Source organism: Globicephala melas, chromosome 6 (assembly GCF_963455315.2).
Source record: "Globicephala melas chromosome 6, mGloMel1.2, whole genome shotgun sequence".
In the NCBI taxonomy this organism is placed as follows: domain Eukaryota; kingdom Metazoa; phylum Chordata; class Mammalia; order Artiodactyla; family Delphinidae; genus Globicephala; species Globicephala melas.
In genome coordinates, this window is record NC_083319.1 from 22905332 (window position 1) to 22920147 (window position 14816).

At 37.0% G+C, this 14816-nt stretch overlaps 1 protein-coding gene across 6 annotated transcripts in view; it reads left to right on the forward strand.

Moving 5' to 3' along the window:
- Positions 1-11674, forward strand: part of LPAR1 (lysophosphatidic acid receptor 1) — a 169582-nt gene extending 157908 nt beyond the window's left edge. For all 6 annotated transcript variants that reach the window (XM_060300630.2, XM_060300632.1, XM_030859033.2 and 3 more), the window contains exon 4: positions 3493-11674. In XM_060300630.2, the coding sequence (XP_060156613.1) occupies positions 3493-3794 (302 nt within the window). In that variant the 3' untranslated portion in view covers positions 3795-11674. The remainder of the gene's footprint in view (positions 1-3492) is intronic.
- The last annotated feature ends 3142 nt before the right edge of the window (positions 11675-14816 follow it).

A 14816-nucleotide genomic window follows, 5' to 3' on the forward strand; every position in this document is an offset into this window, starting at 1 on the left:
GTCTCAATTTGATCCTCGCCACACCCTATGGAGTAGGCAGAGAGCTCTTATTTCTCCACTTTACAGATGTGGAGATGGAGGTTCTTTTCATTCTTATCAACCTGCCTTATAGGTGTGCCCTTGAGTCTCTACAGATTATGTGTTGGTAATCTGTCCACAGGTTACAGATCAAGGGTCCCCAATGCACATCTCAAGTTCTATGACCCAACTGGATTATGGTTGGCTCCTTTTTACTAAAGGGGCTTGGTTGTAGTTTTTGTTTTTAGGAACTTGGTGGTAAATCCGTGATTTGAGCAAAGTTGATCTCATAATGTTCAATCACGATTGTTTAGAAGCCTAATCACCTTGGAATTTTCCAGGGCCCATTTTCCACTGAGGTAGTCCACCTTCAGCTTTTGGTCAGTTTGATCCTCGGCACCTCTGTGAAAGAGAGGGGAGGGAGAAGGAAAAGCTCTGTATGATTGATTTTAGATGTTGACTTTTGAGGCCTGTACTATGAGTCTCTTAAATTACTCAATCAGGTCTCGAAGATCCAAACACAGAGTGTTGGGACGGTGTGGTTGGGCCTAATTATAGTAGTACTGAAAACAGTTCCTTTTAATGAAGAAGAAGGGAGGGGAGTTCCTCAGTGAAGCACCCATGTGTATTAGCTCCTGGTCAGGCTATGGTGTCCCCACTTCCTGTCTCTAATCTAGGCTCCTGGCAGGGTTGATAAGGCCCATTGGGCTAGTTCCTGAGACCATCATGGGTTTTATCGCAAAAATCTTGCTCTTTTTGAATTTAAAAATTAGAAGAAGTTATAAACAACAAATGACTGTATTTGAATTCTGCCACTTTTGAAGAAAGTCAGACAGCTTGAGCAAATCCATGAGAATAAGGGTCTTCCCTTCTGCTGCCTGGAAGGAGAAAAAGATCGTGTTATTTAAAATAAATCTATTGAGATGCATGTTGCTGGTATCTAATCAAGCTCTGAATTTGAGCTCAACTAGGGCTTTGATAAAAGAAAGGGGAAAGGAGACTTGAAAGAATGCTCTCCCATTCATGAAGGGCCTGCATGTTTTTAGTTTCCAAGTAAATGGAATAATGGGACCATGTATTTTCCATCCAAGCATTTTCCATCCTGAGAATAATTCCCTTCCCAGCTTCTCAATGAATAATGCATTATTTCTGAAACTCAAGAGGCATTCCTTTGATTTTCCTTTATGTTTAGCTTTCTGAGTGATTTTCAAGCAAGGAAATTCAAGGACTTGGAATGAATGCTTTATTAACATTTTTACTTGAAGTTCAAATAGCTCCTTGGCTATTATCTCCTGATTTTTGAAATATTTTTTTTTTCTCCCTAAGCAAAGTCTAAGGTATTGTATTTATTAGAAAATGAAGCACCTTGGCCAGTCTTCAAAGCGAACAGCGGTTTAAAACCAATACACATTTGTGTTTAGAACAAAGAGCTTTATGGGGATACTCTGCTCCTTGCTTTATTTTCATTTCCCTGCTGAAAAGTTTCAAAAAAAGAAAGCTCACATTCAAAACTGGGCTGTTTGGAGACTAAATCTCGTTTGTTTACATTTTGTGAAACTCATTCCTTGAGGCTAGTCCAATTCACGACCCCAATCCAAGCCCGCCTTCACCTAGGCCAGTGCCATTTAAATCAAAAGCTTCAAATGCACTTCTGGGATCATCGCTACTCCCTGTCTGCTCATTGTGTAGCCTAATTACACATAAGGGACCCATCAAGTAAGATGTAATGGGACATGATGGTGCCCACCAGTTCACGTTCTCTTAGCCAAGGATCCCCAGCTCATTCCTGGGGTAATACGGTGGTAGATTTTAATGCTATTTCACAACCTCCATTTCCCCTGGGAGCCAAGTGAGTGGTTTCAGGAGCTAAATAAGTTGGAACTAAGAACATCATTTGCATTTCCATCCCTTTAGAGTTATAGTAAAATATTCATGATTTAGAAGAGTTGGGGAAGCAAGAGAATTTAAATAGGAAACATCTAGAGCATAAAATTTCGGTTTAAAAGATTTAATTTTATTAATTTAAGAAGTGGGAATATAACATAGTGTTTTCCGGAGCATGGACTCTGGAGCCAGCCTTTAAGAGCAGAACAGAAACTCTGGGGTTTGCCTCGGGTCTGCCAGTTTCCAGGACCGTGACGTTGAGCAAGTTATTTTACTTTTCTGTTTCTCAGTTTCTTCCTCTGGGTGATGAGATAATAGTTTCTATCTCCTACAGCTTTGGTACAGATTAAGTGAGTTAATGTTTGTAAAGCATATAGAAAAGTACCATTTAAGTGATAGTTGACTTAAAATAAAAGTAAATGTGCATCTTACTGTTGGAAATTGCTATTTCCAAACAGGCCCGTGCCACTGAGCAGATAATAACAGTATTATTGCTACTGCTGTTTCTGGTAAGATGTACTGGGTGATTATTTTCTGGGCACTCATTTACTCCTGCCACACCCCAAATGAGGCAAATGGAATCATTTCTGTTTCTCAGATGAGAAAACTGAGGTAAAAAACTAATTTGCCAACACAAGGACCTATGACGTAGCATAGGGTACTGTGTTCAGGATCTCGTAATAACCTATAATGGAAAAGGATCTGAAAAAGAGTACATACATATATGTGTATCTACACACACACACACACACACACACACACACACACACACACATATACACAAAACCGGATCACTGTGCTGTAAACCTGAAACTAACACAACGTTGTAAATCAACTCTATATCAACTAAAAAAGGAAAGTAATTTGCGTAAGTTCGCCCAGTTTGTTAAATAGCAGAGCAAGGATTTGAGCCCAGTCAAATCGAATCCAGAGACTGTGCCTCAACTAAACGTTAAAGGGTGTTTGTCACAGTGCTTTTGCCTGAAAACAGTCTTATACTATTAAAAACTGTATTTTTGGGCTTCCCTGGTGGCACAGTGGTTGAGAGTCTGCCTGCTGATGCGAGGGATACGGGTTTGTGCCCTGGTCGGGGAAGATCCCACATGCCGCGGAGCAGCTAGGCCTGTTAGCCATGGCCGCTGAGCCTGCGCGTCCAGAGCCTGTGCTCCGCAACGGGAGAGGCCACAACAGTGAGAGGCCTGCGTACCTCAAAAAACAAAACAAAAAAACCTGTATTTTTATAAGTACCAAAGTGTGTATCCTGACTGTAGGATGTCTCGATTTCATACCGCAGTTGCTTAGCAAACTCTGTTTTGCTCAAAATAATCATCATCAGTGTCTCAGAAATACTCAATTTTAGTAAGGTCTGAATTAATGAGATTTTATTCAATTGCTCATTTTATCGTCAAAACCTTTCCTGATTATTTCAGAAAATGAACATTTTATTGCAAATGATGATCCGGTGGCTTTGAAGCTCAGTATTTTTACCTTGAACTGAAATCGTGTCACCCCATGGCTGTTTGCCTCATCATTCTATTTTTCTGTTCTCTCTTTTTTTCAACCTCCCGATCCCGCTCCCTGTCCTCGCAGGTGCCTTTATCATCTGCTGGACTCCTGGACTGGTCTTGTTACTTCTTGACGTGTGCTGCCCACAGTGTGACGTTCTGGCCTATGAGAAGTTTTTCCTTCTGCTTGCCGAGTTCAACTCTGCCATGAACCCCATCATCTACTCCTACCGCGACAAGGAGATGAGCGCCACCTTCAGGCAGATCCTCTGCTGCCAGCGCAGCGAGAACACCAGCGGCCCCACGGAAGGCTCCGACCGCTCAGCGTCCTCCGTCAACCACACCATTCTGGCTGGAGTTCACAGCAACGACCACTCCGTGGTTTAGAAAGGAAACTAACTAAGATGAGACGCGGCCATCATCTACTGAGGGATGATCATCCTCCCCCTTCCCAAAGGCACGGGCAGGGTGAGGTGTGAGAGAGAGGAAAAACACACTCGTGTGCTTAAACACTAACCCATGGCAGTATTTGTTCCTAGACCCACCAAGACTTGATGTATATTGAAAAATTAGCTTATGGGACATCCCTCATCCTACTCCCCGTTCCTTTTGAAAGTAGAAAGTGGAGACCTTGCAATAGAATTCATAAACAGACTCTGGAGTGTCCATTTACACTACACTAACTAGTCTTCAAAAGATTTTGTGTGGTTTGGTGCAAGTCAGAATCCATTCTGACTAATTGAATCCACAACTTCATTTACATGCAGGCTTCCCTGTTTTTCTTTTTAAAGGATACATTTCATTTAATAAACATGTTTATGCCTATCAGCATGCTTGTGATGGATAAGACTATAGACTGTTTTTAAACGATCATAACTCCATTTTTTTCCTTATGTAGGAAAACTGTAAATTAGAATTACTTTTCTAGAAAGCATGCATGTAATGTATGTATGCAGTATGCTGTACTTCAAAAGATAAAAGGGTATTAATTTTAAATCTTCTAGGAAATAGAAAAACCTAGATGTCAAAGCCAGTATTTGTTTAGGTTATGAAACAAACAATGATCTAATCACAATATTACCTTTTTTATTAAAGTGTTGTAACATGTATAAAACAAACAGGGAATGTAAGTTTATTATCAAAAGAATATGTTGTACTCTATAAAAGTTATAGAGATGAGCACAGTGGTATTGTTCCCACATATTTATAATATCCAAGTACATTCTAATTATTAGTTCATCAGAGGAATTTTTTAATGACCTGTGTTTTTCTGTATTATAATACATAGTCATTGTAGAAAACTTGAAAAATACAGAAATGTATAAAACATTCAGAAAAAATACTGATAATATCACAACCCAGAAGTAACCACCATTAACAGCTTTTCCCCTGTGTATGCCTATATGTATATTATATACCTTTTTATATAATTGGGATCATACTGTAAACAGTTTTATAACCAGTTTGTTTTTTCCACTGCATAATTGCCACATTTTCCTATGGCATTAAAAATTTTACAAAAACATAATTTTAATGGCTATATAATATTCCATTTAATGGATGCAACTCAGTTTATTTAACCATTCCTGTGTTGTTGACTACTTAGGTTATGTCTAATTTTCACTATTATAAATAATGTTGCAAAAATTTTATGTACATAAAACTTTGTCCATGTAATTGATTATTTACTTAGGACACATTCCCATGAAGGATTTTTTCTTTTAATGTGAAATGTCTTTTTATGCTCTTAACCTTTTATAAAAGGGGATTTCCTGCTTTTGCCCTATGTAGGTGGCAGTTGTGAGGAAAGCCAGTTAAATTACCTTTTTACAAAGGAAATGCAGTGGTTACTTTAGTTGAGAGTGACTTTTTTATATAACAAGATGGACTAGAAACAGTCAACTGCCACAAATAGCCAGGATACCCTACTTAATATGTCTAGCAATTCCATTTCATTTGAGCAATGGATGATCCAACTCTCGGTAGCCACAACTCTAGTGTAGAATTGAAGACAATGCAAAGAAATCAAACATGCCGAGTGAATAAAGGATCATCTTCATATTAAATAGCTTCTGTAGCAAATGGGTTGAGCGTGTTGGTATGTGACTGGATACTGTGTATTCTCTAAGGTCACCCCCACAGATGCCGCCATATTAGGTGATACCTGTTCAACTGTCCGGGTAAACTAATTATTGCACCAGTTTGTCGTAATAAGTAACCAGTAAAGTCACAGTCACGAAGCAGGTGTGGGAAAGTCAGGAGTATGTTTGAGAGAGAGATGTCCAGAAGAAGAATGGTTATTTAGGAAGGAGGAGGTCAGTGCATGGTCACCATTTGAGCAGAGGGCAGACTCAACAAGTGCCCAAACTGGAAAGAAATGGGGAACCGGTTAGCAGAAAGGTGTTTGCACAGACTTTACACAAAATACAGAGCATTTTATAGTGGAAGGGAACCAAATGAGCTTGGACTTTTACTCACGCGCATTTATTCTGAAGGAGATGTGGACTATTTGAAATTTAAAAACATACTAATTGGACTTTAATAAATCATTCTCAATCAGTGTTTGCTAATGTGTGGTTCTGGTCAGTGCTGTTTCTTTTGTTGGAGAGTCATCCTTGCACTGCATGGTGCCTGCATTCTTTGACCTCTTTTCTGTTCCTGCCACAAGGGCTTCTGAACTCACAGGTGAAGCCACCATATGCTTCCCCAGCTCAGAACTGCTTTTTTTTTCAACCTGAGTCATAAGTCTTTCCAGTGTACAAGAGGTGGTGGTTTGTGTTGCATGAAAGGAGAGGTAACATCTTAGGACAATACTTCACTTGTCAGCAGTATAACTATTAGAGTGAGTTTCTTTTGGAAAAACTGATTTCATAAAAACTTTACAATGACTTTATAGAAAACTCTCACTAGGAGATTATAAAGTTACAGTGGTCTTTATGTTTTTAGATTTAATGACTAACAGGATAAAAGTGGTAGGTATCTTCCAGTTATATGCTAATTGTATTTTCAATATATTGCTAAGACGGAAAAAATAACAATGGTTATTCAAATGAATGTCTCAGTGAGTATTTGGCATAGAATACTGAACCTTTAAATTTAGGTGGTTGTAAGATTGTTAGAAATGAAATGTCTCAGGAGTCTTCTTCACAAATTAACCATGTTTTTTTTTTTTTTTAATGAAACCGTAATTTCCTAGACTCAAAACCTCAGCTAACGTTATACAATTAGTGAGTCTTATCAGTTTTCCCATCCTCTTTCCCAGTTAGCTATTGCTTTAGGTTCCATTGTTCATCATCTTTCTCATTTATTCCATTAGTCTCTCAGCTTCTGAAATGGAATTTTGATACTGTTTCCAGCCCTTCTTCTTAAACCCAGAGTGTGACTTGTGCTAGATAAAAACCGTAGAAATGCTCCTCGATCAGGTCCCTTCATTATACCAAGGTAAGCAGAACATTTTTACATTAAGACCGTTTGAACCAAATTGCTTATTTTTTAACACCGAGTTTACCTGATCCCAAACCCTAGGAAGGCTTGGGGTCAGTTTGTGTGTTGGGATGGACTTGGATTCAGGCACCATCTGACAGAAGAAATGTGTGTAACGAGGAGCCAGAATGGCTCATCAGTCTTCCAAAGCAGGGACCATTCAGTCTGTAACGTTCATCTGTACTTTGTATAGTCTGCATATAAAATTCTCGAATTCTTACATTGATGATGCTCATATTCACAGATTACTTACTGCTCATCTGTTTAGTGATATGGCAGATAAAGACCCATTTGCAAATCTAAAGCAGAGGTTGGCAAACTAAGACCCACTGGCCAAAAATCTACCTGTTTTATATGACCTATGAGCTAAAGATGGGTTTTACATTTTAGTGATTGGGGAAAAAAGAGTATTTTGTGAAACATGAAAATTATATGAAATTCAAATTTCAGTGTCCATAAATTAAAGTTTTATTGGAGCACAGTCACACTCACCAGGGCTATGTATTGTTTATGGCTGTTTTTGTACTGCAACAGCAGTATCGAATACTTGCAGCTGAGACTGTCGCTCGAAGTCTAAAATATTTATTCTCTGACCCTTTACAGAAAAAGTGTGCCAACCCCTGATTTAGAGAATTGCATTTTCAGTCATTGCTATCCTCATTTAACTGTATGTTCATTGGAAGAGTTAGCAGAAATTGGGCACACCACGATCTCTTGAGCTCTAGACTGCAGAGAAAATTGTCAATTGCATTCTTTATAATAAACAGTTTTTATTTTGAAACAATCTCAAACTCACAGAAGAGTTTGCTGAATCTATGGAACATTTTCCCTGAGCCATTTGTTAAGTTGCCAGCGTGATGCCCCATCATCCTTGAATACTGTGTAATTCCTACAGACAAGGACATTCTCTTTCATAACTTCAATACAACCATCAAAATCAGGAAATTAACACTGAGACATAAACTACCACTTAATTCACAGACTGCATTCAAGTTTAACTAGTTTTTCCAATAATGTTCCTTGTAACAAAGGAATCCAATTGAGGGTCACTGGTTGTGTTTAGTTGTCATACCTCTTGAATCATCTTCAATCTTGAACAGTCCCTCAGTCTTTTCTTGACCTACATGACCTTGTCATTGAAAGATCACAGGCTATGCATTTTATAGAATGTCCCTCACTCTGGGTTCATCTGATATTTCTTCATAATTAGATTCGTATTATTTATCTTTGACAAAATAACATAGAAATGCTGCTGTGGTGCTTCTCACTGCATCCTGTCAAGGAGCACATGATGTTGATTTGTTCCATTACTGGTGATGTTAACTTTCATTACTTTTGAAGCCTGCCAGGTTTCTCCACTGTGAAAAAAACTATTTTTTCCCTTTTTGTAGGAAATATTCTGTTCTCATCAAATTTTAACATCTAGTTTTAACATCCATTGATATTTCTTGGATGAATGAATCATTAATCTGATGATTGCCAAATGATGAATTTCTAATTCTTTTCTTTTTAAAATTTATTAGTTAGCTGTCTACTGTGAAAAAAAGCTTTGTCCTCTCCTGCTTGTTTATTCATTTATTTATACCAGTATGGGCTCATGGATTCTGATTTTATTCAATTGGTTATAATGTTGCTATTATTTTAAAATTAAACTTTTGAGATAATTTTAGATTCATATGCAGTTGTAAGAAATAATATGGCGAGATCCTTATACCCGTAACCCAGTTTCCCCCAGTGGTGATATCTTACAAAACCAGAGTATGACATCACAGTTGGGATATTGACATGGATACAGGCAAGGTACAGAATAGTTCCACCACCACAGGAATCCCTCCTGTTACACTTTTATAGCCACACTCATCTGCCTTACACCCATCCTGACCCCTAGCAACCACTAATCTGTTCTCATTTTGTCAGTCACATTTTAACTATTTTTTTCATATTCCTAAAAACTTCTATACAACAACAGTTTCAGGGTGGGGGGCTGATACTTCCCAGAGTATTGAAGTGGTTTTTGTTGTGTGTGTCTGTGTATGCAATTTCCAGAGAGAGAGAGAGAGAGTTTTGTGATTATAAAAGCTACACAAACTTAATATTTCAAGGAATACAGAAATGAATAAAGTAAAAAGTAAGAATCTCTCCTGTAGGATGGAAGCTAGACCACAGATATTTGTTGAGCACATTACCTGTCAAACAGACTTCCACAAAGTGATTTTACGTCTTGTTTTGTGCAACTCTCCATGTCTTCCCACTGGCATCAGGGGAGCCAGGCTTCAGGTTTGTTACTTGTTTTGCATCTTATCTCTTAACTTGCATCTTTCTTTCTGGAAAGGAATCTTATTTCACTTTGTATTCTCCACCTCACATCACACAGTGCTAAATAGTATTTAATACTTGCTTGTTTAAATGAAAGAAAATGTGTGAGCCACAAGGAAAGGTATTCTTGACCCAAGAAATGCTCCTTAGTTCCACAAGCCTGATAAAGGTTTCCCTTCATGTTTAAGAATATTGCAGTTAAAATTAAGTAAGAACAATGAAAAACCAAGGGCAACGCCTTTGAATAATACAACGTTTGTGCTTTCTGAGTGTCTTGTTTAACTTATTTTGATTTTTAATATTACCATATGTTGAATCTGTAATGTTATCTACAGCTTACAGAAGACATTCGTATAATTTGTATTTTGATCTTTGCGATAACCTTGTTACACATGAGGAAACTGTGTCTTGGGGGAAAATTGGAAGTCTAATATTTGTTGTCTAGAGGACTTTTTGAATCTAATTACGTATTCTTTATATTGTCATTCATAATTCCTCATATGTACTTATCTATCTTGGTCCTCCAAATTATGAGTTCCTTGATCAGTATGATGCATTACATTTAAAAATTCCTTTAAAGAATCCAGAACAGTAAAAGTTATAGGTAAAATGAGGTCATGAGCAGGCACATGGATTGTTCTGTGTCGGGTTTACATTGTTGCAAGTATGCCTGTATCGCAAGCTAGGTTATAAATTCTTTGAGAATGAGATAATCTTATATTTTCCACCTCCTTTTAATGATTCATATCACTAGAACAAAACTAAAAATAAGGTGCCACTTACTAAATGGTTCTTGACTGAGGACTGTAAGACCACAATCAGGTGTTGTCATTGTTATTACTGTCACTTGTTCTTTAATTTATTCATCCAGAAGGACTTTTTTGAGGCCCTCTGTATACCCTTAGGATACTGCTGTGAAGGAGATACGCAAGATCTTTAATGGAAATTTAGTAAGAGTGAGGGAGATAAGGGAGAGAAATAAGTAAGTTAAAAGTAAATTACAAGTTGTATTAAGAGCTATGAAGGAAATTATCACGACACAGAAATTGAAGATAAAAGAGATAGAGAAGGCGGGGAGAGGAACTACCTTTGAAAAGAGAGTCTAGGAAGGCTCCCTATTAGGACAGGAATTGTCCTCTCAAAGCCCTCACCTTGAGCCTGAATTGCACAAAGGTGTGGCTCTGTCAAGCTCTTGAACGTGAACCCACTTTGGTAACCAGGACACATCAAAACAACCCATTAGAGAAATGGACATGAATCCAGCATAGGTAGATAGGAATTCCAGGCAAGACATGTAAATGCTTGGTGAGAGAATGCATGCATTTTGGAAAGAAAGGCAGTAGAGACTGTGAGAATGAGGCTTGTAAGGCGGTAAGTATGGTGTCTTGAGTGATTTTGAAAGTCATTTTATGATGAGAAATATGGAGAATGAGTTAAAGGACTCACATAAGGGAGTGACACAGTCTGATTTATGCTTCTGAATAAATTGAAGAGGAGGAACCCTGGAGGCAAAAGACAAGATCAGAGGTTGTCACTTTAATGAAAGATAAAGATGGTCATGGAGGTGTAGAGAAGGAGGTGGAAGGATTTGAGAGGTGTGCGGGACCTAGTGATTGTGTAATGAGGTCATACCTCAGGTTATGACCTTGGCCTCCGGACAGATGGGGATGTGATATGGTGAGATTAAGGAACATGGGATGAGGAGCAAGTTTACAGAAAGAAGATATTGAGTACATTTTGAAATATCTGAGCCACCCGAGGAGAACTTTGAAGTAGGGAAGTGCCTTTGTGATACATGAAGCTCAGGATGCATCTCTGGACTAAAGATCTAGATTTTGGAGTCCGTAGTCTTCTGCTGTCATCCTGCCACATTGTCCTCAAGATAGGAAACACAGAGCCTTTGATCTGTTTGAATAGGAAGAAAGAAAAGGAAGGAAATGGGGAGGAATAAAAGAGCAGAACTTAATATCTGAAAATATTATCTAGAAACATGTGGAGATGTTTCTTTTTCACAAAATAAGGTTAACTATATATAGTATATTTGGTGGGTGTTCTTTTTACTTGATAGTACATTACAGAGATAGATACAAGGTTGATAAATATGTATCTGCCTTACTGTGTAGTTGGGGTAGAGATGTTTAGAGCCTATTAATATCTTATTTTCTCCTCCTTCCTGGGCTCTGGGAAAACTAAAGTTCTGTTAGGCAGGTCCAATGTGACTAATTTTGGCCAGTAGACTGTGAGTGGATGTGACAAGTGTCATTTCTGGGCTGAGGAAGTAAAAAACCCCTGTGCTACTCTCCAGATCTTTTTTCCCCCTGAAAGCCAAGCACAGAGATGTGAACATGAAGAGAGTGAAGTCCCCATCAGCTTGGGACCTTGAGTGACTCTGTAGAGCAAAATCCCTGCCAACTCATAATGAATGTATAGCATGATCAAGAAATAAACATTTTTGGTGTTTATGGTGAGATTTTGTGGTTCATTCATTACTGCAACATAACCTAGCTTTAATACTAATAAATAGTATTAAATTTTGATGCATGTTAGGTTTCTAATTTTTTGTTTTTCTGGACCATAGGGAATATACATTTAAATTTTAACTTTTGTAGACAATACAAAAATACATTTCAAAAAGTCATACCAGTTTATAGTCCTGCATATATGAGAACATTTTTTAATCTGTATTTTACCAATACTGGATGCTACCAATCTTTGAAGTTTCTTTAGTTAAAAGAAGTTTGGATGAAAAATTCCCAAATACTTGGATATAAAGAATTCCTATATAACGTGAGTAAAAGAAGAAATCTCAAGAGAAATTTTAAAATATTTTGAACTAAATAAAAATGAATATACAACTTATCAAAATTTGTGGGATGCAGTGAAAGCAGTGCTTAGAGGGAAATTTATAGCAGTGAATGTGTATATTAGGAAAGATGAAAGATCTGAAATCAATCATCTAAGCTTCTACCTTAGGAAACTAGAAAAAGAAGGGCAAATTTAAACCAAAGTAAGTAGAAGAGAAGAAATAATAAAATTGGGACAATGAAAAAAAATCAAAAGAGAAAATCAATGAAACCAAAAGCTGATTCTTTGAAAAGATCAATAAATTGATAAGCCTATAATCAGACTAAGAAAAAAAAGAGGAAACAAGTTACAGATATCAAAATGAAAAAGGGGATATCACTATAGATCTCATTGACTTAAAAAGGATAATAGAGAAATACAATGAACAACTCTATGCTCATAAATATGATAATCTATATGAAACGGGTCAATTCCTTGAAAGACAATATGCCAAAACTCACACAAGCAGAAATAGACAATCTGAGTAGGTCTGTATCTATTAAAGAAATTGAGCAAAGGGAGTACTACTTAACTCATTCTGTGAGGCCAGCATTGCCCTAATAAAACCAAGTAAGACATTACAAGAAAACTAGAGACCAATGTCTTTCATGAACATAGATGCAAAAATTCTCAATAAAATATTCAATAAATATAGTAAATGGAATCTAATGATGTATAAAAAGAATTATACACCACAACCAAGTAGAATTTATCCCAGGTATGTAAGGCTTGTTAAACATTAAAAAAACAAAAAATGTAATGCATCACACCAACAGGCAAAAAAAGAAATATCACAATCATGTGAACGGATGCAGAAAAAGAACAAAATCCAGCACCCAGTCATCATAAATAACTCTCAGTAAACTAGAAATAGAGGGAACTTCCTCAACTTGGTAAAGAATATCTACAAAAAAAGGTAAAACTAACATTATACTTAATGGTGAGAAACTCAAAGCTTTCCCACTAAGATCAGGTACAAGGCAAGGATATCCTCTCTCACCAATCCTTTTCAGTATGATACTGGAAGTTCTAGCTAATGTACTAAGACAAGAAAAATAAAGGATATACAGGTGAGGGAGGAAGAAATATAAAGGTCTTTGTTTGCAGATGGTATGATTGTCTTCATAGAAAATCTGAACAAATCAACAAAACACTGAAACTAATAAGCAATTATAGAAAGGGTATAAGATGTAAGATTAATGTGCAAAAGTCAATCACTTTCCTGTATATCAGCAACAAACAAGTGGAATTTGAAGTTAAAAACAACACCATTTACATTAGCACCAAAGAAAATGAAATACTTAGATATAAATCTAACAAAACATGGGCAAGATCTATACAAGAAAAACTACAAAACTCTGATAAAAAGTCAAGAAGAACTAAATAAATGGAAAGATATTCCATGTTTGTGTATAGTAACTCAGTATTGTTGGGTGTCAGTTTTTCACAAGTTGAATGCAATCCCAACCAAAATTCCAGCAAGATATTTTGTAGATATTAACAAACAGATTCTAAAGTTTTTATGGAGAGGAAAGAGACCCTGAATAACCAATGCAATAATGAAGTACAAAGTTGGAGAACTGACACTATCCAACTTCAAGATTTACTGTGGAGCTATGGTCATCAAGACAGTCTGGTATTTGTGAAAGACTAGGCAAGTAGATCAGTGGAACAGAATAGAGAGCCTAGAAATAGACCCACACAAATAGAGTCCACTGATCTTTGACAAAGATTTCTTCCAATACAATGGAACAAAGGTAGTCTTTCTAACAAATGATGCTGGAACAACTGGATATCCACATGCAAAAACATGAATCTAGGCACAGACCTTGCACTCTTCACAAGAATTAACTCAAAATGGATCAAAGACATAAATGTATGTAAAAAGCAAAACTGTAAATCTCCTGGAAGTTAACAAAGGAAAAAAATTTAATGACCTTGAATTTGGTAGTGATTTTTAAGATACAACACCAAAGGCATGATCCATGAAAGAAATAATTGATAAGCTAGACTTCATTAAAATTAAAAGCATCTGCTCTGTGAAAGATACTGTCCAGAGAATGAGAAGACAAGCTGCAGATTGGGTGGAAATACTTGCAAAAGACACATCTGATAAAGGACTGTTACCCAAAATAAACAAAGAACTCTTAACATTCAATATAAACAATGCAATTAAAAAATATGGGCAAAAAACCTGAACTGGTGGCTCACCAAAGAAGATATATAGATGGCAAACATAGGAAAAGATGCTCAACATCATTAAGGAATTACAAAGTAAAAGAACAAGATACCACTATAAACCTATTAGAATGGCAAAATTTAAAACACTGACAACATCAAATGCTGGCAAGGATATGGAGCAGTAGGAACCCTCATTCACTGCTGGTGGGGATGCAATGTGGTACAGCCGCTTTAGAAGACAGTTTGGTGGTTTCTTACAAAACTAAACATATTGTTACCTTCCAGCATCCAGCAATTGAGATCCTTGGTATTTACCCAAAGGAGTTGAAAATTCATGTCCACACGAAAATGCTGCACATGGATTTTTATAGCAAGGACAACACTTTTTCTTTAGAAGGCATGTTGTTTGGATGGTTCTTGGAGGTACCAACTTAGAGCTTTCTGAAATCTGAAGAAAATATTTTATGGTCACAAACCTAGCTTCATCTTTAGACCATGTTTTCCTGACAGTGCCCTCAATTTGTTCTTTGCCCAAAGCCATTTTTACTTAGCATTCTTTACCATTTTTAGAAATTGACAGTTTTC